At 35.8% G+C, this 23582-nt stretch overlaps 1 protein-coding gene across 1 annotated transcript; it reads right to left on the reverse strand.

Moving 5' to 3' along the window:
- Nucleotides 20545-21256, reverse strand: LOC18598244. The gene has a single exon (XM_018121223.1). The coding sequence runs from the start codon at nucleotides 21191-21193 to the stop codon at nucleotides 20714-20716; it is 480 nt and encodes a 159-aa protein (XP_017976712.1). The 5' UTR covers nucleotides 21194-21256; the 3' UTR covers nucleotides 20545-20713.

Here is a 23582-nt window from a genome sequence, read left to right on the forward strand (position 1 = left end):
AAGGCCCAGTTCTCGAAGAGAGAGTTTTGCCTGGTGTAAACACTGAAGTTTGGTACCATGCTAGCCTTTATTATCAATCCTTATGAGGTTGTCCCCAGAGAATTCATCAGCAATATTGGGGAGCGGGGAATGAGGTAAAGATACAACAAGTTTTGGAGATGTTCAAGAGAAAGCAGTTTCAACAGGAGGGAGATGTGACCAAGATTTCCCTCGTCTTGATCATGGGCAATGTTTTATTCGGTCAAGATTACAGACACTCAGTGGTTCCATGGTCGTTGTTGCTGATAGAAAAAATTGACTAGTGGAATGCGTTCTCATAGGGCACATACATATGGATTTTGACCGTCGATTACTTGTTCAGGGGTTTTAAACCTCTAGTGGTAGGAGTAGAAGATAAGAAATGTTGCCACCTATATGGATTTGTATAGGCATTTCAAGTAGTGTGTCCTACCTTAAGGTTTTTCATTTTTCTTTTTGCATAAGATTTTATGAGGCAAGTAAAATGTTTAACAATTGACGTACAGTTTTGGGTATTGGAAGCAATTCTTGATGTCTAAACCTTGTTTGGAAGGTAGCGCCAATCTGGGCAGGTTTATGCAAGAATGCTGAAATGGCACTATGACGAGAGGCTATAGGTTTCCACGTCAATATAGCAAGTTTGGAGAGAGAAGGCAAGGTAATTAAAGCAACCATATTGTTTTTATTTTATTGAATTTTATTTTGTTTGTCATAGGGTAACTACCTTTCAACCTAATGGCAATGTATGTTTTGGTACAGTTACGTGCAATTAAGACGTTGGAGCCAACTGCGGAAGAGATGTTGACCGCATATTAGGCTGACATTGATGTCAATATCTTCGAGGGGCAGCAATTCTTTCCATTATGGAAGTTGGAGGATGGGGTGGAATTCAGTCCTCAATAAATAAGGAAAATAATGGACTGCAAAGAGAAAAGTACGATAAGACAAAGTGTTAAGCGGAGTTGCACCACGGATGAGGAGGTTCATGGCCAATTCACTGCTGTTGAGGTGCCTGATTCTCCTTTTGCTGCTGCTCTTCTTGCTCATGCAAGCAACGGTCGTTGCATCCTTAAATGACTACAAGTTTTAAGGGAGAGGTGCAACGGATGAGGACGCCATGGAATAAGGATCTACAATTAATGCAGATAAAGATGCAGATGGACATGCAAATGTAGATGCAGTTGTTGTGGATGAAGGTTGAGTGAGACATGCAGATGCATATGCAGTCAATGCAATTGGAAATCTAATGACAAATGCAGCTGCAGATACAATCAATACAGCTGTAGATGCAATCAATGCAATTGGATATCTAGCAATCATTACAAGGGCTGGAGGATCGGATTGTTCCTCGGTTGATTGATAGTTATGAGGTATGAGCTTTTATCTTTTTTCATTGCATGAGTTATAACATTTACGATGAATTTGATGTTTTAATGTGTTTGATTTTTTTTTTCACTATGTAGAGTCGATTGATGGGTGAAGAATATGGTATGCGCAACGAAGAGGGCATCGGTAATGGGGTTGAACTTGAAGAGGTAGTTGGCATAAATTAGGCAATTACATCGGCTCAAAGCTCACATCTTGCTGCCCCTATCGAAGATCATCCTAAAACCGTAAATGCAACTGAGGCACCTCATCCTACGAGTGGTTCAACCACAACTTCCTCATATCTTGCTTTTGTCCCAACTCCACTAGAAACCCCCCCCCCCCCCAACATGATCAGAGCACACCTTCTCTTGAGGCTCCACCTTCACCTCAGGTTGAAGATGCACGTGTGAGCATGGCCAGCAAATACCTTTGAAGCCCATACTTTAACCCACTATTAGTCCAGTGCAAAGCGAATGATGTTTTGAATGACAGTTATGAGTTCTTCATGAAAAATGAGGAAGCCAAGTAAAATGATAACATTACATTATATTAGGGTTAACGACTCTAGATTATTGATTCTATCGACCTTTTGACGCGGTATTTTATAGATGCAGGGTTAACATTCTATGCATTGTAGGGTAGGAGGGCCCTAATTTTTTTTATCAATTGAAGAAGTTCGATGAGTTATTGGACAACCAACATATTGATGCATGCATCAACGTTATGTGTAAGTGTGCGCACGAGCACCATCCACAATTCTACAAGCAGAAAATATGCATTGTTGACACTTACTTTTATGTAAGTATATTTTAATAAGTTGTAATTATTAAAATGTATGTTCAGTGTATTAGTTCATGGCATCTAATTATTGTGCGTAACTTAATTGACAATTTATTTTGCTAGGTCTAAGTTCTAAAATGAGGCCTCCCTTAAGTTATAAGATATTTAAGCCAACTCAAGTGGTTTTGCCAGAACATCTACTTGAATATGCGAAGGGTGGGAGTTCTCCGTGTGGTTTGACATGGCACGAGGTGGACTCAAATCTTGTACCATGCCTTTTCGAAGGCCATTAGGCGATAGTGCACATCAACTGGCTGAAATTGAGTATGACGTTAGTTGACTCATCTCCAAATTATTCTTTGATCGTATCACTTCCTAATTATTCTTTGATTGTATCATTTAACAAAGAGAAAGATAATAAGAACAGTTCAATATTAGTTTGACATTTAGGTTCACACCAAAAACGTACTGTCAATAATGTTTATATACAGAGAATTGAATAATATCTTATGCATTTATAGAACCTTCTCCCCATTTTGTTTTGTTTACCAGCTGCACATTATTAGGCATGGTCTATCTATTATGTTGTATTTGTTCTATACATTATAATGACCATATAATGGGATTGACTTGGGATGGTTCTAATCAACAGAACCTCAGATTAGCATTAAAAGTGGGTTATTTTCCCGTCTCTTCCTACCTAAATTTCCATTTTTAACTAGCGAGTCACCCATTACAATATTCTCATAAAATAATTATCATAAGTTATAGTGCATCGCATGACTAGATGTGCAAGAATTTACATCATTTGTTTTGCAAGAATTGCATGACTGTTTTTAATTTAGTTCGTGCGTAGTTGATAAGGCAATGGGTGACATGTTGGTTGTCATAGTGCAACTTATGTTTTACGTGACTAGTGTTAGTGAGACCATGGACAACAATTTGATAGTCTTGTGACATATGACAATTTTCATATGGCATTGCGTGACACGGATTAAAACTGCACTGCATGCGTAGTTGGAAGGGCATCATGTTACATTTTTGGCATGCATGCCGGGCTTGGTTTTCAGAAGTTGTGTGACTGAGTAAACAGTCAATGCATGACATGTTGGTCATCATAACGTGACTTATGTTTAGCATGACTGGTATTAGGGAGTTTATGGACAGTAATTTGATAGTCCCATGATGCATGGCAATTTTCATTTGGCATTGCGCGAAACAGATTCAAACTGCATTGCGTGCTCAATACTAAGAACGTTTAGCTCGTACGTATAAAAGGTGAGAATTTTCACTAACTATTTGTCTCCTAAATCCTCTAAATCGAACCTCATCTTTCAGCATTTATCAGCCCCCTACCTTAAACATTTCATCAAACCCTAAATCCCAAAATCCTTAGACAAAATCCATTTCAGCCGAAGTTTTCGTCCCAAATCCCACTCATTTCCTTATACCCTACCATGAGTAAAAGGGAAAAATGAACCAAATCTACCACGAACAGGCCTTCAGGTGGCTCTGTTGAAGTCGGTTCTTCCTCCTCCCCTGATAGGAGTTATTTTCTTGCCAACTTCACTTATACGTCGCATGCACAAGAATTTACAGACAACTTCGGCAAACGAAAGGTAATGCCGGGGTGCATTGTTGACTTTGAGTACCTAAAATCTATTAATTTTTCTTATCTTAGGCTGGACGCATTACTTGAAATTTAATCGAAAGTATTATGAGAACTTGGTTAAGGTATTTTATTTCAATGCGAATTGAAAGTTTCATGATTCGGAGTCTAGTAAATTAGTATCCCATGATGATACGTTTGTCACTCATGGGCAAACGCATTCTTGTCATTCACACAGTCATTAATCACATCCTTCGAATTCACACTCGTATCGATGATCAAACCCATGTTATTGATGATGGCCAACTCTAGTCCGCTTTTGTTTATCCTCCTCCTAATGACCAAGTCGGCTCTAATTGCATGAGGCTTTATTTCATTGATTGCGTACTGTTGTTCAATTTTCTACCGATGCAAGTATATGTATTGCAAAAATAATATAGAGATGAATAGAGTGTTGATCCCACAGAGAATTGAATTAATCCTTACTATTAATTACTAAAATTAACACACCCTAATTTATCTAAATAATTAAAATTAAAAAGAAAAATTGAAACTAATAAACTAATATATCAGTAACATTACTTCTAGTGATTACTAGACCTAAGATTATGATATCCTTTAATACTTCATCTAAATATTCTCTCTCTTTGTTAACTCAATTTAATGGATTGAGTTGCTGACTTAGAGTCCTAAATTATTTATAAGTCTCTGTCGAGTTTCTTATAAAAATACATCTCTCAATTAATTTACTATATGTTTATGTAAATTATATTGAAAAAAGATTCATTAAGTTTGCGTTTTAATTTTGGCTACGTATTGCTTATAGGTGTATGTCTACCCTATATGAAAAATCAAACCACTTAATCAACTAAGTGCATTCGTTCATACGCTATTCTATTCAAAGTCTACCGAATTCTCCTTCGTCAAGGTTTAACTTAGGTTTCTAATTCAATCTAATTGGTGATCAGGCAACTAGAAGCATTAAGAGCAAAATAAAATAAACAACTTAAATCCATCAAATATAAGTAAAAGAGAAATAAATAATTCAGACTATATTTTGAGTTCAATCATAATCTTAGGTTAATGAATTAGTTTCCCATCAAATCACACATCATCATTAAATAAAATTTTAACATTAAAAACAAAACCAAGAGAATAAGAGAATAACAAAAAGACAAAAAAAAAAAACCAAAGATTGTATTCTTGATTTCCAAATCTCCTTGGATCCTTCAAATTCTTCTTAGCTTCAATGACTATGTGGCTTGACTCTCAGCTGTTAATCTAGTGTTTTTGTTCTTTTTTTTCTCTTTTCAAAAGCCCTCAGAAAAGTTATTTTTATAGGCTTTGAAGTTAAGCCAAGTTGGGTGAAGAAAGAAGTCAATTCCAATCAAAATTTCCTCATTAGACTATATGGGTCGAAGCCTTGCCTAATTAATTAACAAAAATCTTATTTGCTTTAGGATTGTAGTGCATTAATTTTGGCAAGATTTTTGACTGCATTGCAGGTCGAACTGGATGAAGTGGTAAACATGAAAGTTGTATCTTTTTCTCTTATCTTTCTAATGGTTTAAGAATCATTTTATTTGGAGCTCTGTAGAGAAAGTTATAATCGAAATACCAAAACATATGGAGTGTAAGTCTGCACCTTGAAATTGCTCTCCTTTTTTCATTAAAATTCTTCTTTCATCAAACACCTACAAAAGTACAAATAAATTAATAACAACCTATCTTAACTACATATACACAAAATTAAGCATAAAATTAACTAAGATTAAATTAACTCACATAAATTAACTAATTTAAAATAATTTAAATAAAACCTACTAATTTCTATGCATTACTACACGAACTAAGTTAAATCACTATCAAAATTAAACCCAAATAACTCTATATCATAGAGTTATCATGTACTCTACCTTATTATCGTTAATACCATCTGCCTTCACTGATCCAACTACTCTATAGTCACCAAAAAAGATCCTTGGTTTATCCTCAACATCAAATTCAATCATCAGATTAATCTCGTGAAATTCATAATAGATGACATGTTGCACATCATCCATGGGGGTGTAAAAAACCTCCTTTATGGTATGTTGGTCAGTGAGATAATTGACTTCTCTTTCGTCGACACTCGGTGTGATCCACCTAAATCCCATGCTTTTTTCAACCCTATTAATGAAATGACCATTATGAATTTGGGATTTCAGTTGAAGAACGCCCAATAGGTCAAGAAGGCAGTTGATGAGCTTCAAGTTCATGATGAGGGCAATGAGGGGGAATAGATGAAGTGGTAAAAATTAAAGTTATATCTTTTTTTCTTATCTTTTCAATGGCTTAAGAATCGCTTCATTTGGAGCTCTGTAGAGAAAGTTATGCTGGAAATACCGAAACATATGCAGTGTTAGTCTGCACCTTAAAATTGCTCTCATTCTTTCACTAAAATTCTTCTTTCATCAAACACTTACAAAAGCACAAATAAATCAATAACAAATTATCTTAACCACATTAACACTAAATTAAGCATAAAATTAACTAAGATTAGATTGACTCATCTAAATTAATTAATTTAAAATAATTTAAATAAAACTTACTAATTCTATCAATTACTACAAGAACTAAGCAAAAGTACTATCAAAATTAAGCCTACATAACTCTATATCATAGAGTTATCATGTACTCCACCTTATTATCAGTAGTACCATCTGCCTTCACCGATCCAACTACTCTATGGTCACCAAGAAAGAATCTTTGGTTCATCCTTAACATCAAATTCAATTGTCGAATTAATCTCGTGAAATTCATAATAGATTACATGCTGCACATCTTTCGTAGGGGTGTAAAAAACCTCTTTTATGGTATGTTGGTTAGTGAGATAATTGACTTCTCTTCTGTCGACACTCAGTGTGATCCACCTAAATCCCATGCCCTCTTCAACCCTATTAATTAGATCAGCATTATCAATTTGGGATTTGAGTTGAAGAATGGCCAACGGGTCAAGAAGGTAGTTGATGAGCTTTGGGTTCATGATGAGGGCAATGAGGGAGAACGGATGAAGTGGTAAACATGAAAGTTGTATCTTTTTCTTTTATTTTTCCAATGGTTTAAAAATTGCTTCATTTAGAGCTCTTTAGAGAGAGTTATGATCGAAATACCGAAACATATGCAGTGCAAGTCTGCACTTTGAAATTGTTTTCCTTCTTTCATTAATATTCTTCTTTCATCAAACACCTACAAAAGTATAAATAAATCAATAACAACCTATCTTAACCACATTAACACCAATTTAAGCACAAAATTAACTAAGATTAGATTGACTCACCTAAATTAACTAATTTAAAATAATTTAAATAAAACCTATTAATTTCTATGCATTATTATAAGAACTAAGCTAAATTACTATCAAAATTAAGTCCAAATAAGTTTATATCATAGAGTTATCATGTACTCCACCTTATCATTGGTATTACCATTTGCCTTCATCAATCCAACTATTCCAAGGTCATTAAGAAAGATCTTTGGTTCATCCTCAAGATTAAATTCAATCATCGGATTAATCTTGTGAAATTCATAATAGATGACATGTTGCACATCATCCATGGGGGTGTAAAAAACCACCTTTATGGTATGTTGGTTAGTGAGATGATTGACTTCTCTTTTATCGACACTTGGTGTGATCTTCCTAAGTCTCATGCCCTTTTTAACCCTATTAATGAGATCACCATTATGAATTTAGGATTTGAGTTGAAGAACGACCAATAAGTCAAGAAGGCAGCCAATGAGCTTCGGGTCCATGATGAGGGCAATGAAGGGAAACATAGTGCTTATCTTGCTAGCCTAGCCACTGCTTAACCTAGTGCACCAGTTATGGCAAGACTCATTGACGTTAAGCATGGCTTCACTCAGCTGATGTCATTCATAGAGGCCATGGAATCATGAATGACTGCACGTATGGAAGTCTTAGAGGAGCGTACCCTTGAAATTTCGCAACGCCAACGAGACTTGGAGGATGATATGCGTTCCCACTTGCCACTACCACAGTGATTTTCATGCATCATACCATTAATTGTGTGATGATCTTGATGTAGACATATTGTCACAGCCCAATTTTCGGGCCATGACCGACATATGGGCCCAATGGGCATAGCCCACTAAGCCCAAACAAGCCTTTTTATGCAATCTCAATCATCATTCCCAACAAGCATTTCTAAAATCACACATTGTAATTCTCAACTATAAATAGTTCAGTTACATTTTATAGCAACCCAATATTTACATTTGTAGTATGTTAAAATAATGTCACCCGTTTGCCAACCTATAATGGCATCAGTAATCAAATATACATATTTGATTTATAACATGAATCTTAATAGTCAACATTACTTATACGTATACACAAGCATAAGACTTTTGACCGTCAGCGAAGTGACCTTGGGTGAAGGCATAGCTATTGAGATGCCATAATACCTACCAAGAAGGCAAGCATACGTGGACAACTCAATCTAGGTCTCAACTGCCTCTGAATCTAAAAACTTGAAGTTTAAAAGAGTGAGTATAAAACTCAATGAGTGAACATAAGAAGAAAACAAACAACCGATACGAAAAGATTTTAAAATTATGATGCACTTTTGTTAAAAACAATGCAATTTAGTTTAATTTCTTGTAAAACCCCATAATTCGACCTTTGATTATTAAATCCCTTAGTGTTGAAAGATCCATGATAAACCATGAAGTTGAAAAGAATGAAAATTTCAACAAATGTCTAAGCAAGACAAGCAAAACAAAGGGTTTCTCGCTGCAGCGAAAAGGCATTCTTGGTTTGCATATGTTTTGGTTTTTTAATCATATCTTCCACTAAAAAAAGTCCAATTGAAATGATTTTTAAGTCATTAGAAAGCTAAGAGGCTGGGCTACAACTTTGATGTTTACCACTTTGCCCAGTTCTAATCGAAAGGTAGTCAAAATCATTGTCAAAGTAAAAACACTGTACCATAATTTTGGAACCACCTGAGAGTTTCTCGCTACAGTAAGAATCCATTTTCGCTGTAGCGAAATTCCTTGTTGCAGCAAAATTCAGAGCATGGATTAAGGCTGCCTACCCGAGAGTTTCTCACTGTAATGAAAATGAAGCTCGTTACTGCGAGAAACAGAACAATTTAGTTGAAGAGGTCTTGTTACATCAAAAAGCCATTTTCTTGCTGAAATGAAAAGCAATTTAGGAGCAATTAACAATGCCAACATACAACACAGTCACAAATATTTTCATAAACTTTCTATAACATATATATATATATATACATACATCATCATGCATACCATCCCGCCACACTCAGCTCATGTGCACTCCCTACTCGCACATAGCCAGGTCATCATCAGTTCATGTGCACTCCCACACTGCACATAGCTGGGTCATCATCAGCTCATGTGTACTCCCACACCGCACATAGCTGGGTCATTATTATCACACAAAAGGAGGATCCAAAGCATAATATACATAATGTGATAACACATGAACTATTTATATTGTACATTTCACAAGATAGAAACATTTCATCAAGGGCTTGCTCCCCAAGTATATTTTTTTAAAGCAAAAATAAATGAAACTTTCAAATGATTTATTTAAACATGTAGATACTTCCCAAAACATTTTGAAATGCAAGTTCACTTACCTTACGATAGTAGGATATTACATCGCTATTTGTTCGAAGGCATATCTCGCTATTCCTACTTGCCGATCGCTCGTTATTTCCCCCAACACACTACCACAGTACACTACCTTTACTGTTGCACTTCTTAGCAACAATCCCAATTCAATATCTTTAGCTTACATCATTTATACTTTCCTTTTTCATTCAATCACGAATCCTTATTCAACTTAACTTTTCTTGACACAATTTTTATCAAAGTTGTTTTTATCCCTTGCTTGCGTAATTTTTTAAATTATAATTACCAGCAACTTGTTTATGACTCTAACACATATATTAATCTTTTCTAAGGATATTTATCAAGTTCAACCATCTTTTCCACAACAACCACAATTTCTCACAATATACCACTTAAAATGTCAACTACACAACAATACCCAATTTCTCAAGATTCCTCAACCACACTTAAAACATCATTTGTCTTTACCTTTATGGTTGCTTAACCCGTACTTGCACTCCAATATTCCTTCAAAACATTAATCATCAAGCTGCCAAAATGATTCACACATTATTTCTCCAAAGATTTAACCAACCATGAACTTAAAGCACAAAAATCCTTACCTTAGCTTGCTTGAATTACAAAACCAAGCTTTTCTTCCTTTCTTTCTTTTTCTTTCTTCTTCTCCTAGGGTTTAGATGTGCTGGAAATTGGGGTTAGAAGCTATAGGTTTAGTGCCCAAGAAATTTGGGAATCACATGAAAAATTTTGATTTTCATGAACTTGAAATCAAAATGGCGTTGGAAGCTTCAAGAAGAAGAAGAAAATATCTTGCTGAAGGAGATAAGGACGGTCATGCCTGACAAAGATGAGAGTCAAAGCTTTCTTTGGAAGCTTTGACCAAACTTTACGTAAAATTATTGTTTTACCCTCTAAGTTTCTTCTCTTTTTAATTTAGTCCTCCCAACACTCTTTTAACTCTAATTTTCTTCTATTATTTTCTTTTACACATGTACAAACGAAATGTAAAGCTTGTACTCCAACGTGGCGTCTCCATAATATTTAAAATATATTTTTTTCCAGCGTTAGTTTTATTTAATAACGCGCTGGCCCCACTAGCTTCATTTTTCTCCAAAATTTCCTTATTCTTCCTCTCCCCCACTTAGATTAACTGTATACTCCTTCATGAAAAATTTTGACACTGAATAAATATTAATATTTTAATATTATTTTATTAATAAAATATTATTTTATTTTAAAATTTTTCGCTTGTTTCCTTAGTACCCAAAATACCTTATTATGCCTCAATTCACTTCCAAATCACTTTTCATCTCTCAAATTCTTCCCCAATAAAAATATTATTATTTTATTATTATTCTTTCGAGTGCGAAATATTTTATCTTAAAATACTCTTTTCACCTTTCCTCACCTTTAAACATTATAATTAACTTCATTTGGCATCCGATAAGCTTCATTAGCCACCATGTCAAAGTACGGGGTATTACACATATAAAATCGAATGTTTGTTCATTTGATTTTTTTCGGGTTTTGATTGATGTTTTTGGGTGTAATTTAATGTGTTTTTTTTTCTATATTGCTATTTTTAGGGTATCATTGTAATGTTTATCTCAATTATCTGCATCGTGTATTTCCTACACTAATTTTTGAGGTTAATGTTAGGGTAAGTTGGGTATCTTAAAGCTTGAAACACCATACATATATGTTACATTGGGTTAGTATCTTGAAGCCTTTAATGTAACAAATATGTATGGTGTTTAAGGCTTCAACATACCCAGGAGGAGGGAAATACACGTTGCAGATGATCGAGATCATAACCAATATTGACCCACTATTGGGAATAAATTTGTTTTTTTTATTCATATCTTATATTCTGTTTGTATTTTACACACTTTACATGTTAGAGTTCATGAGTTTACATATACCAACAATGTGACATTATGGACTGTGTGACTTGTTGATAGTGAATTACGTGATATAAGCATGTAACACAACACGTGACTAGTCGATGCCTTTTGTGTCACAAGTTGATATGGCATTGTGTGAATGGGGTGTTGTCATATCGTGACTTATGCATTGTGGGAATGGTGTGTACGAATTGCGTGACAAGTTGATATGGTATCGCGTGGCTACTTGGTATGCATTGTTTACCAACTTTACATGCCAAAGTTCATGAGTATGAATATGCGAACAACGTGAATTTTTGTAATGTGTGACTTGTTCATATGATATTGCGTGACATAGGCATGGTCGGCAATGGGCGACTGGTCTATACCCATTGGTGCAAAGGTTAATATGGCATTGCGTGAATGGGGTGTAGTCATTACGTGATTTATGCAATGCGTGACTAGTTCGTATAAATCGCATGAATAGTTCATATGGTATCACCTGGCTGCTTGGATACTAGTTGAATCCAGTTGAATACCTAAATCCTCAACTAGAAGTATGAGAAAACACATGAAAGTTATATTACAAAAAAAAAAGCAATAAACCACAAATTGTTTAGCAAACAAATGTTAGTCTTACTAAACCAGTTAACAAATTGTTCATCTTTAAACACAATATGTGAATCTTCATCTACTCTGCTTGACTCAGCTAGAACCAATGACAACTGACTTCCTTTTCTTTAAGTTTCCTATTGGAGAACCTCTTTTCTATCTGTTTTTTTCGACCCTGCTTCTACTGCCCGATTAGTTGTATCTATTCTTTGCATTAGAAGATTCTCAACATTCTGTATCCTTGCTTCCAATTTTTGCATTCTATCAATTTGGTTAGTGAGTTTTTCATCAATTCTCGTAAGTATATTATACATCACATCATTCAAAATAAGATCTAGAATAACTCTAGATGGACCAATGGAAGGAGTATCATGGACAGGAAGGACCGTGTTGCCTTCGATAGAGTTGAATGGCTCATCAACAATAATTTCGTATCCCTTTTTCAAAAGCCATCCAATAAAAAGATTATGAGGCTTGCGACTAGTCCAATTAGCTAGGTACTTATTACTCCAGATCCCTTTCTTCTTAACAAGAGTCGATATGATGTTTCCATATGGTAGAATCGTCTCATTCTGTAGGACGATGCCTCTCATTATTTGAATTATATATTATGCAACATTCACATCCAACTAGCTTTCAATTGATCCCATCATCCACAGGTCCTCGGCGTTAATGTATCTTAATCGACTACTCTTTCCCTACATTAAGAAGGCCAAAAAATTATGTAACAGCCTAGTATTTGCATATTGTAAATAACGGGCAGAACATAAATTGGTTGTGAATGGTTTTGTTCTTCTTGTGACTAGGCCCCATATGCGGGATGGTTCATAAAATGGGGGAAGTCTATCATGTCCCTTTTTGTACTCCATTTTCAAGACCTTCTCAATATTGAAGGCAGTCACTGTAAACTCTATTCCTTCCAAAAACACGTTCAAAACGTACGGATTAAAATCACTAAGAATTTCCAAGTCATATTTACTCTGGGCTATGTTGGAGTAAAATTCCCTAACAAGGGTCAGGCTATAATCTATATTTAGAAAGGCATTTAGACCTTTAAGTTTACCCATGTCAAAAGACATATTTAATTCATGCTTAATGTCTACGTATTCATCAAAGCTTCCCCAATCTATAACTTTTTTGCATGATATAGTGGCATTCTCTATTACTCTATACTTATTAGCATGTGCGTTGTTCTTAAATCGTGAGGACGAGGACGAAGTGTTACCTTATTCAATGGAAATCTAGATTGGTGCAGTAGGCAGTTCAAGAGCCACTTTCCATTTCTTCTTAAACCGTAGAGTAGAGTATTCATTATCACGCCTAATTTCTTGGACAGTGTCACTAACATTGGTAGTGCGAGAAGATGCGGCCATTGATTTTGATGATGTTGGAGGCTTCAGGTTTCTCGGCTGAACTTAGAAAGATTTCTTTTGAATTATGGGTTGGCATTTTTTGTATTATGCGTGTTGAATATGATGCATTTTGATGTGTGATATGTCAACCCGTTAACCCAAGATTTAGGGTTTATGGTGGCTTTCTTGCCCCTCCCGCTTTTAATAATTTTTCCTTTTTCAAATTTTCTCGTACAATTTTAAACCAACAAATGATCATAACTTCAGATAGTGCATCGCGTGGTTGGATTTCATACTAGACAAGTGACTTAGGCTATGCGTGATTTGTTTTCATTCGTTGTGTGACCCAATGTTAGCATTGTGTGACCTCATATTAAGCATTGCATAACCCTATATTATGCATATGACTCGTTCACATAGCGAAACCCCAATTAGGAATTGTGTGACTAGTTTTCATGTATAGAAATTCAACCTCGAATATAGTGAATGGTGTTGAAAGAATTACGTATTGTGTGAACCCACGACCTCAACTGCATTACCTGACTTAGGTCGAGGCTCGTTGGCTTCCATCTATAATTGGAAAGCAAGACCAATGGTAGACTATACAGTTAAATTTTACACAACCAAGCCAAGTATCTTGCTAAAATATCGTTCCATGTTTGAAGCCATAGTACAATGGGACAATGAAAGAAATGAAGCAATGTGATTTCCTATGAGAGGTAGTCTATTTTAATTTATGGGTATGCATAAGTTTACCAAAACACTCATTGATTAGACTGAAGACTTTAAATCTCTCACTAACGTTTCAGGTGAACTTATAAAACCCAAATTGGAAATAAATATTACCATGATGACTAAACCAAGAATGATAAAATGTATCTACACTTTTTGAGCTATGTGAAACACTAAAGAAGCCGAGAATATCAAAAGTTCATTTCCTTATTGACAGATTGATCCAGCATGTCATTCTTAAATCAAATTTCCCCTATAATTTATGCCATATGAAATCTATTGTGATTTTATTTAATTGTTTACAAAGATAAACAAATTATAAACGTGTACAATGCATTTGATGATCCCACAATATTATTTTGGGAGGTAAACATCTTGATAGGGAAGTTGTTAAACATTAGAGTATCATATCGAGACTAGGTCAAACTCAAGTTCAAATAATATGATTCAATGCAAAACTGAAACAATCCTTAACAACTCACATCTGTAGAGCCACTATCTTCAGCTACGATACCCTATAAGTTCTCAGAGTTTCTCATTTGCATTGGACAACTACTTTGCGTGTGCTTGATTTGTTTGTAAATTGAACATTCCTTAGGTCGTTGTCGTCGTTGAGTTGTCAGCTAAGTAAACGATGGTATCGGATTTGTCAATGGACTTGCAAACAGCGTCAAGCAATTTTGTCTATTATGATAATAGCTCTTACATTGTGAATATCTACGTCATCAATTGCCTTTCCCAATTGATGGAATCCTTTTCCTCTTAGGTCCTTCCGCTTGACCTTGCCAAGTTAATGGCAAAATGATAATTTGTTGAACGTAATGAGGGATGTCCCATTCATTAAGATGCCCAACTGGGCAAATGGGAATTGCATATCCTTCTACCCAAGATCGAGTCTTATAATAGTTTGAGCAAAATTCAATGGCTACACGTTTGCACTTACTACCAAGACAATGAAATCATAGTTAGTGAACAATTTAATATCTCAATGCATTATAAAGTAAATAAGAAAACATGAATATTCATACCTGATTACCACCATGGCATGCGTGTAAGGGAGTAGATCGATCTAAAACTCACTGTATGAACACGTCTTGATGGACAAGTTAACGACTCTGTCCTTAATCCCACTTGTAACTTGGAACTCTAATCAATTGATTGCTTGTGTGGAAAAGTGACAAACTTCATTAAATCGTGTGTTCAACATATTGGTAGCCGAAATGCTGAGGGGCATGGTCCAATTCAATGCCTCCTTGTGCTGGTCATGGAACCAACGTTGGAACATGCCTTTGATGCACTCAATCAAGACGATTATTGGCATTTTTCTTGCATGCCTTAAACATAATTTAATACACTCTGTAGTGTTGGATGTCATGAGCTTGTAACGCTTTATTGGTGACCATGCATGTGCCCATCTCTTAGGACGTAATATCATAAGGTGGTCGTAAGTAGGTTTGCAAAGCTGTTTCAGCTGATTTATATGTCTATTAAAATCGACGAGCCAGTAGCAGTTGGCGGTGAGGGTGAAAATCATGGCAATTTCTTCATGTTTGAACTTGTTTTTAACGTTTTTTTCCCAAGTGGTAATTGTATATACCGTGGTGCATGTCATGGTACATTTTCTCAACTACATTCTTAATGCCAATATGTTGATAAAAAATGAACATTGCATTTTCAAGAAAACCAATCGCACAACACAATTGGGTAAGAAACCACAACCAAGACTCTTCATCCTCCATATGGCCAATGCCAAATGCAACTAGATATATATGCTCATTCACGTCTTTGCATATTGCAACAAACAGAATACCTTTGGATATGCCTTTCAGATGTGTGGCATTGATAGCAACTACAGGCCGCATTACAGTACTGAACACCTGAAGACATGCCTTGAATGCTCAGAAACAATATTTAAATCGTTGTTCCCCATCCGTAGCAACAGTTGTAATAGTACGAGATTTTCACGTTTCAACATAAGGAAATAAGAAAGGAAAAGTTGGAATGACTCTTTCGGGAGACCGAAAATAAGACTCTCCGCATACTTCTTCGCTTGCCAAGCCTTACCATATAGGCATTGCAATCGCCATTTGTAATTCATTTCTTCCATTATTTACTTAGGTCTCAATGGTGTTACATTATTTCTTTGCAGCTTAGGGGAGATAAGCTCACCAATTAACCTCGCAATAGCAATTCAGAAACCACCTTGCAAACCATCAACAGTGCACGTGTGTACTTTGTGGAATGTTCGAACTTGCCAATATTCTGCCTCAGGTAACTTTGTTGCACGTAAAGCAAACTTGCATGCCTTCTCCTTACAAGCAACCTCCTAACAAGTGTGATATGACTTTTTAACACTAATCTCGAAATGATCTTTTAGTGCTAACAAGCTCAAAGCTTGTTTCAATTCGGCCTTCGATGGAAATACTTTTTCGCTATATAAGTGGTCATCTATTGATCTAGACTCTTTGGTCTCAACTTTTTAGAAGGATATCATAGCTACCCCTGGAATAATTCATTGATGAGACACCCCTGCATTTACCTTCTCTTGATCACTGTCATCAAGCAAACGAATATCATTCTCACCAGGGATGGGGTTGTCGTAAATAGGGTCATCACACTCAACATCTTCTAAGACAGCAGTTGTGGCATGGTCATCGCACTGAACCTATCCTAACACAACAGTTGTGGCATGTTCTGAATTACCATCTGCAAGATTGTAATACGAAATGTCATTGTCCTCACCCCTATCCTCTTCTGTACAACCATCAAGTCCGCCAACGAAATCATTTTCACAGTCATCGTTAATTTCATCATTCCAATCCGCAATGTCTTTCTCTTTATTATAATCGTCAATTTGATCAGATGCATCGTCATCACTCACAACCATCACAGTATCATTTGCGAATGGCAATGGACCCACTGTATTTTCGAGTGATGGTTGTGCCTCTTGTCAAGAACAAAGTATTTTGTTTGATGCACATTTCGATTGAAATTGTGCATACATCATTTGAAGACACCATATATGTGTATCGGGCTACTCAAACTCATGTGTATAAGTCCATGGTGATTACCATTATTGTTTGTTAGGAAATGCATGGTGTGGTATGTCTGAATCATTAAAATTCTATAGTAGGTGAATACTATGTTGTACACCATGTTCATATGGAATAACATTTACATTTTGTTCCTTAACTATCATAAACACTACAACTGCCCTTTCATCTTGCAAAATACTTGCTACATCTTCATCGTCCCCGATAACTGCACGTGAAACCCTTACGACATGACTGAGCAATGCATGTAGCTTGATCTTTTTATTATGTGAGTTGACCCCAACAACCTTTTCAACCAATTTCACTAGGCCCAAAAATGACAAATCAATCCCAACACCCGTCACTCGTGTCTCACCACCCTTGTAAGTGTCATTGACCCAATGACCACTATGTAATCATAAGCTTCACAATTGGCATGCGACTGAAAATTAATAGATAATCAGTGTCACAATCAGTCAATTTATCAAAAATTTCCCCTCAATGCATAAAAATCAATTACACAATGCCTACCTTACACAATAACATCCAGCAGTCTCGTAATGTCAATACACATTCACACAATGCCTAAAAACTAGTCCATAAATGCCTCAAAACAAAAGATACATTGCACAAGTCACGCAACGCCTATAAGCCAGTCTCACAATACATAATAATAAGTCACTCAATACCTAATATCCACTCACGTTATGCTAACCTAACCAGTCACGCAATGGCCATACGTCACGCAATACATAAAACTCGATCACGGAATGCCTACAAACTAGTCAAGCAATTCTTAAAACCTAGTCAACAATGCACATGTCACGCAATTACTAAAATCTAGTCTCACAATGCCTCCTATCTAGTCCTATATTGTCTAATCTTCAGTCACATAATGCCAATTAAATAGGTTACGCATTTCTAATATTCAGTTATGCAAAGCTTAATATCCAATCGCACAGCTTAATATCCAGTGACGCAATGCTTATAAAATATTCATGAATTGCCTAATAACTAATTGATTTCGCTACTCCTAGCCAGGTTTAAGTTGCTAAAGTTAGTCATACAATGCCTAATATCTAGTCACACACCCTCATATCCTGTGATGCAATTCCTAAAAAATATTCACGACACTCCTAATAACTAATTGATTTCACTACTTCCAATTAGGTTTAAGTTGCCAAAGTCATGTAAATTGCCCATCAACTTTTGGGTTCTATGAATATAAAAAAAAAAAAACTAAGAACCCATAACACATACTTTGATATCATCGCTACTCTTTAGGATGGTGAGAAAGTCGAATGGCGATATAAACCTTGATGGCGTTAAAGAGCTGGACGGCAAAATAAGTAAATCAAGATTTAATTTTAGAATTTTTATTTGAATGACGAGAAAGGAGAAAGAAACTAAGACCATTTAATTTGGAGTAAATAGTTTAAAGCGCATTTTTGTCAAGTCATGTCAAAATTTATCTGAAAATAGTTAAAACTATAATGAGGGTTATTTTTTAAGTGAGCTTATGAAAAAGACTATTTCTGACAATTTCCTCTAATATATATAGTTCATATTAATTAGAGCATAAAAAAATTTAGGTTGGAGACCAAGTCTGTAACTTATTTAAGTCCTTAATTGCAGCATTCCAGTCAACCACCGAGCCTCATAGTGGGGATGCTCCACGATGTGAACACCCTCTTGAGATGGAAGAAAACTCTTTCTTTGGGCTCTTGAGTATTATACCTACCATAAAAATGGTGAAACAGAAGTAACTATCATTAATACTTTGAATCCTATGATATTATTTGTAAACTAGTACTGCAGATTATGACATCTGACATCTGACATATACATTACTTCATTTCATCTCCATTGTTGCTCTAAGTTAGAGACAAGGTACTATACAAAAAGTTTTGGCTCAGCATATAAAAGAAGGCCACTTATAGAGCAGAATTGGTCACATGGCCCATTAAATAAGCCGATTATGATGGCTGATTTTCAAGCATGTGGTTCATGTATTTTGTTCATAGCTTCTTTAGTTGACATACTTCGGATGTCAAGATGAAAAGATAGGGTTTTGTTATTTATTATATCGTGAGGGTTTGAATCCTTTAATTTATCTGTCTAATTGGCTTCTCTGTATATCCATATATATTTTACCATGTTTATAAGAATTGAATCCTTAACTTCCATTTATAAAACGTTTAAACTTGTGTTTCCAAAAACTATGATGCGTCGAAATGATTCTATCTATGAAACTCCGAGAAAGTGGTAAATATTGCATGGAACATATATGCGATCAATCCTCTTTTACCTTGTTTTCGCATGTTTCCCATCTGATCACTGCATGTAAATTGTTTTCTACCCTTTTTTGTCAGAATCTTTCTTCTTTTAATTTTACAATTTTCTTTTTTGTTTTTGATTTAGGCTAAAGCACTTCCATGATATACTGGTCTGAATAAGATATGCAAGTCTATTTTCAAAGGAAAAATATGGAACAACACAAATTGAGAGCTTGTGTGGTCTTGGAAATAGACTTACCTAGCCAATCTTTGTATAATTATTGTATAAGATTATCATGATCCATGCCTGAGACACACCAAAGCAAAACTCTCTTAAGCTTTTCCCACAATATAATTAAATTTTACTGGGTGAAGTTGACTTGTCCTATGAGTTTATACATGAATTGCCTTATAATTATGGGCAATAGCACCAACACTATCATGGATGGAGCAGTAGACGCACCAACATAACTCTAATAATTACCAATGCAAACCATAATTATCTATTCTTACTATTAGAATTGTTTTTAGTATGATTTTTAGGGTTGGATTTCAGCATATATAGTTTAGGGTCTAAAGGATTCATAAGTTGCTTTCATTCCTTTTTCCTTTTCAAACCTCTTTTAAATATGGTGAGAAGGCTATTGGGAAAGTTCTTTTTTAGTGACTTGGCAGGTGAGACTGGAGCCTCAAGTGGCTTAGATACATCAGCCCATCACCTCTTGTGTGGCACATATTAATTTAACTTCTCTACAATGTGGGTGAAATATTCTAACATCTCTCCACTTATGGAAACTTGATTCTTATTAACATAAAAGGGTGCTGAGATTTGAGACTTAATTTGTTGTTAGGTGAATGGTTATACTTGCTTGTTGGGGCTTTTACCAATGAGTCATTGGCTAAAAACAGCATGTACCATGGCTTTGAGGCAACAGAAGTGCTAGCTCTTGAGTTAATTTGAGACCTGGGCATTTTGTTTGGCGGGGAGGGGCGGGGGATTGTATATTACATTGATCAAATTAAGGTATTTCTTCCATTATTCAGAAAAAAGAAACAAAGGCGTTTTATTCCTGTTACTTACAAGCTTCAATTAGTTCATTGAGTTAGCATGTGCTAGATTGATTGATATCCTTTTTCTTTTATTTTTTGGGTTGTTTAACTGGATGGTAGATGCCATTTGAATGAAAGCAAACATGACAAAATGAAATGTTCACAAGGACATGGATTCAAGAGCACGTATCTTTTAATCTGCCGATTTTCATGAAGGAGACATCATATATTGTTGTGGTGACAAGCGTATTGTTGCAATATACTTTAGGATATAAATATACAGTTTCTGTAAGGTAATCTAGCTAAGAAGAGTGATTAGTTTAGTAGATGATATGCTTTGCTAGTTTACTTCATCTATGCTTTCTAATACAGGCTTCCACCCTTTGCAGTTGTCACCACCATCAGATTTGTCAACGCCCTTTGTGCTTTCTTTACTTTGTATCTGAGAGATCATATCATGAACGGAAACTCTTTCTTTTTGAAGCAGCTCTTGCAATTCTTGCTTACTGATTATCAACTTAATCCTTACAACACCTGCACTTCCTTGTTCATCGTTCACCTCTGGAGTCGAAAACCTCACCTTCTTTTTCTCAGCTTTTTGGTGTGGGGATGGAACAGGTACAAGGTAATACAACTGCCCGCGAAGCAGCTTTGCATCTGGCCGAAGATGCTGCAAGCCTGAAAATGAATCAGACAGTGCATGACCCGAGAAGTCTGATAGCACTTGTTGAACTTTAATGGGAGCTTGATATTCGAGGATTTTTCCATCGGTTTTCATAACCTTGATTATCTTCAGGTCCAGAACTAAGCAATTCCCCATGGCTTTTGTTTGTATGCTGCTTAGAATAAAAATCTTATATGTATATGAAAGGTGATCAGTTTCTGAGTGGGGGATGTTTAAAGTGCAGAGTGTTGTATTTAAAGAAAATGATTATGGCAATGCCCTTAAAACATACAACATATTACCAAAATGCCTCATCTTTCTCTGGACCCCATTTGTTGATATTGCTGGTGTGTAAGCTGGACTTGAAAGTCATTGCTCCTCAATCATTCCTTTTTCACAACTTAAAACAAAAATTGAGTCAATAGAGTTCTTTTGAGTTAAATGGAGCGGACCAGCCAGGTAAAGTAGGAGAAAAGCAACACTGAGTTATCAGCATTAGGATGTGCATAGGCAAACAACTTGCTCTTTCCCTTACTTTTTTGGTACTGCGACATGATAGTTACTTCTTACTTCGTCTTTCATTTCATATCATTTTATCATGAGTTCGACTCCATTGGGTTTGAGGTGAACAAGTCCATGGTAGAACTGTGTTCTCTGCATTTGGACGGTAAGTGGGTTGTGACCAGACCGCATTTTCACAGCATAAGATCAGCTTGGATCCCGTAGGACCACTAAAACCAAAAGCGTTTGACCATGTTGCTTCATGGAGGGGGCTCAGTCGTTGACTACATATATGCTGCAACATTGACTATTTCCTTGCACCAGTTTCATCAACAACATGCGTGTTTAATCTCTCTCATAAGGTCGGTATAAAGCATGAAAGCACCATTTTTGTTCTTTTTTTATCTTGTTTTCATCCATGCTCATTGGCAATTTTCATTACTTCTTCAACTAATTTGCGAGCATTCTAGTGCCGACCAAATTTCATGGAGCTTTGTCATCTAGTATATTAATGGCTTGTAATTAATTAATTTATTGTTTATTTGGAATGAAGGTATCAATTTTCAAGTACTCACACTCAGAGAATCCTTTTCCTCTTTTTTAAATAAGGACTTACCTTTATACATTCCTTATACTTGAAGAAGATTATGAGCTTTCTTTTGCCTGGCTTTTATGCTGACTAAAAAGGAATGAGTTGGTGCAAACAAGTGTGAAAACTATCATCTCTTGCTTGGTAATCAATGTCAAGAGAGATCTGTATTGACAACCCATGAATTAGCCGCCCTTCATTTGAGTTCATTGCAAGCTACAAATGCTTCTTCAGAAGTGTACTCTCACCCTATTTTTATTGAGAACTAATTAAGAAAGAAAGATCCGGCCTGAATTTCATTCACACACCTAGCCACTGTCATGGAAACTCGAACTCATTCATTCATATCCACCAAACCCTCTCGGAATACTAAATTCTTACCACGTCCGAAGATTTCTATTCTCATAGCACCCATAGGGATTTTCAACGTAACTTGAACTTGAAGATTTGCATATGAAGTGAACTAACATAGGCAAGAAAATTAATTAGCTCTGTTTTAGCCAACTTCCATGTTTAGTGTCCTTGTCCATCTCCATCTGGAGACACCTATACTATTGTGATCATCCAACTGATTGACACAAGTTAAAGAGTCCCCCATGTTGCCGGTCTGAGGCAAGTGGTGGTCCAGCTAGTCAAATAAGTGCGCGGTTAGCTAGTTCCAGCAGGCCGGTAACTTTATTTCAGCCTTCCAGGAAGAGCCCAGATGATACGATTTTAATGGCAGAATTCTAAGTCATAGGCAAAATATGGCTTTCTTTGTTGGACAGAGAATGAAATGAAAATGATTGAGACCCACTTGTGATAAGATTATGAATTATGAAGAAAAGTTTGCTTAGTGGTGAGTGATGTTGTCAACACGCATGCTTTGCTGAAGGATTATGGAGTAATTTCCTTAAGTAGTGGGAGTAGAAAATTGAAAACCTCTTTTGGAAATTTCAGGTAGAAACAAATAAAGAAAAGCAGGAGACTGATAGGGCGCTTGTTTTTTTTCTTATTTTTCTCTCTGAGATCAGCCAAGAGGACAATGACTAGTGACTTCACCAAGGGGGCATCAAACCTTGTGGCCTGCCCTGCCCACTTCAATCCGGTAATTGTTTTGGTTTTTCACATTGAAATTTTCTCAAAATTGAAGTGAAATTAGACGGAAACTACACAAAATTATACGTCAAGTGTGAAATCCATGTTTCTACATGACAAGAACATACTAGACCTTACAACTGAATCAATTGGTTGTTTGCAAACTGCACAGAAGGAAAATTAAGTTGTCGAAGAATAAATAAATAAACCATTATTTTGTACTGATATTCTTCTGCTACACCAAATCTAAAAAGAAGACCGTACAATATCTTGCTTCTCTATTAGAAAGTGGGATTTGGGTATGTTATCCATCAGTTGCAGCTAATTGCCAATAAAGAAAACACTAGTGTGGCTTCACCAATGCTATAGATAATGACA

The sequence above is a fragment of the Theobroma cacao genome, chromosome 5 (assembly GCF_000208745.1).
Source record: "Theobroma cacao cultivar B97-61/B2 chromosome 5, Criollo_cocoa_genome_V2, whole genome shotgun sequence".
NCBI classification, from domain to species: Eukaryota; Viridiplantae; Streptophyta; class Magnoliopsida; order Malvales; family Malvaceae; genus Theobroma; species Theobroma cacao.

Excerpts from the sequence above, each read along its gene's own strand:
- LOC18598244 (XM_018121223.1), bottom strand. The coding sequence starts at position 21,193 with ATGGGGAATTGCTTAGTTCTGGACCTGAAGATAATCAAGGTTATGAAA.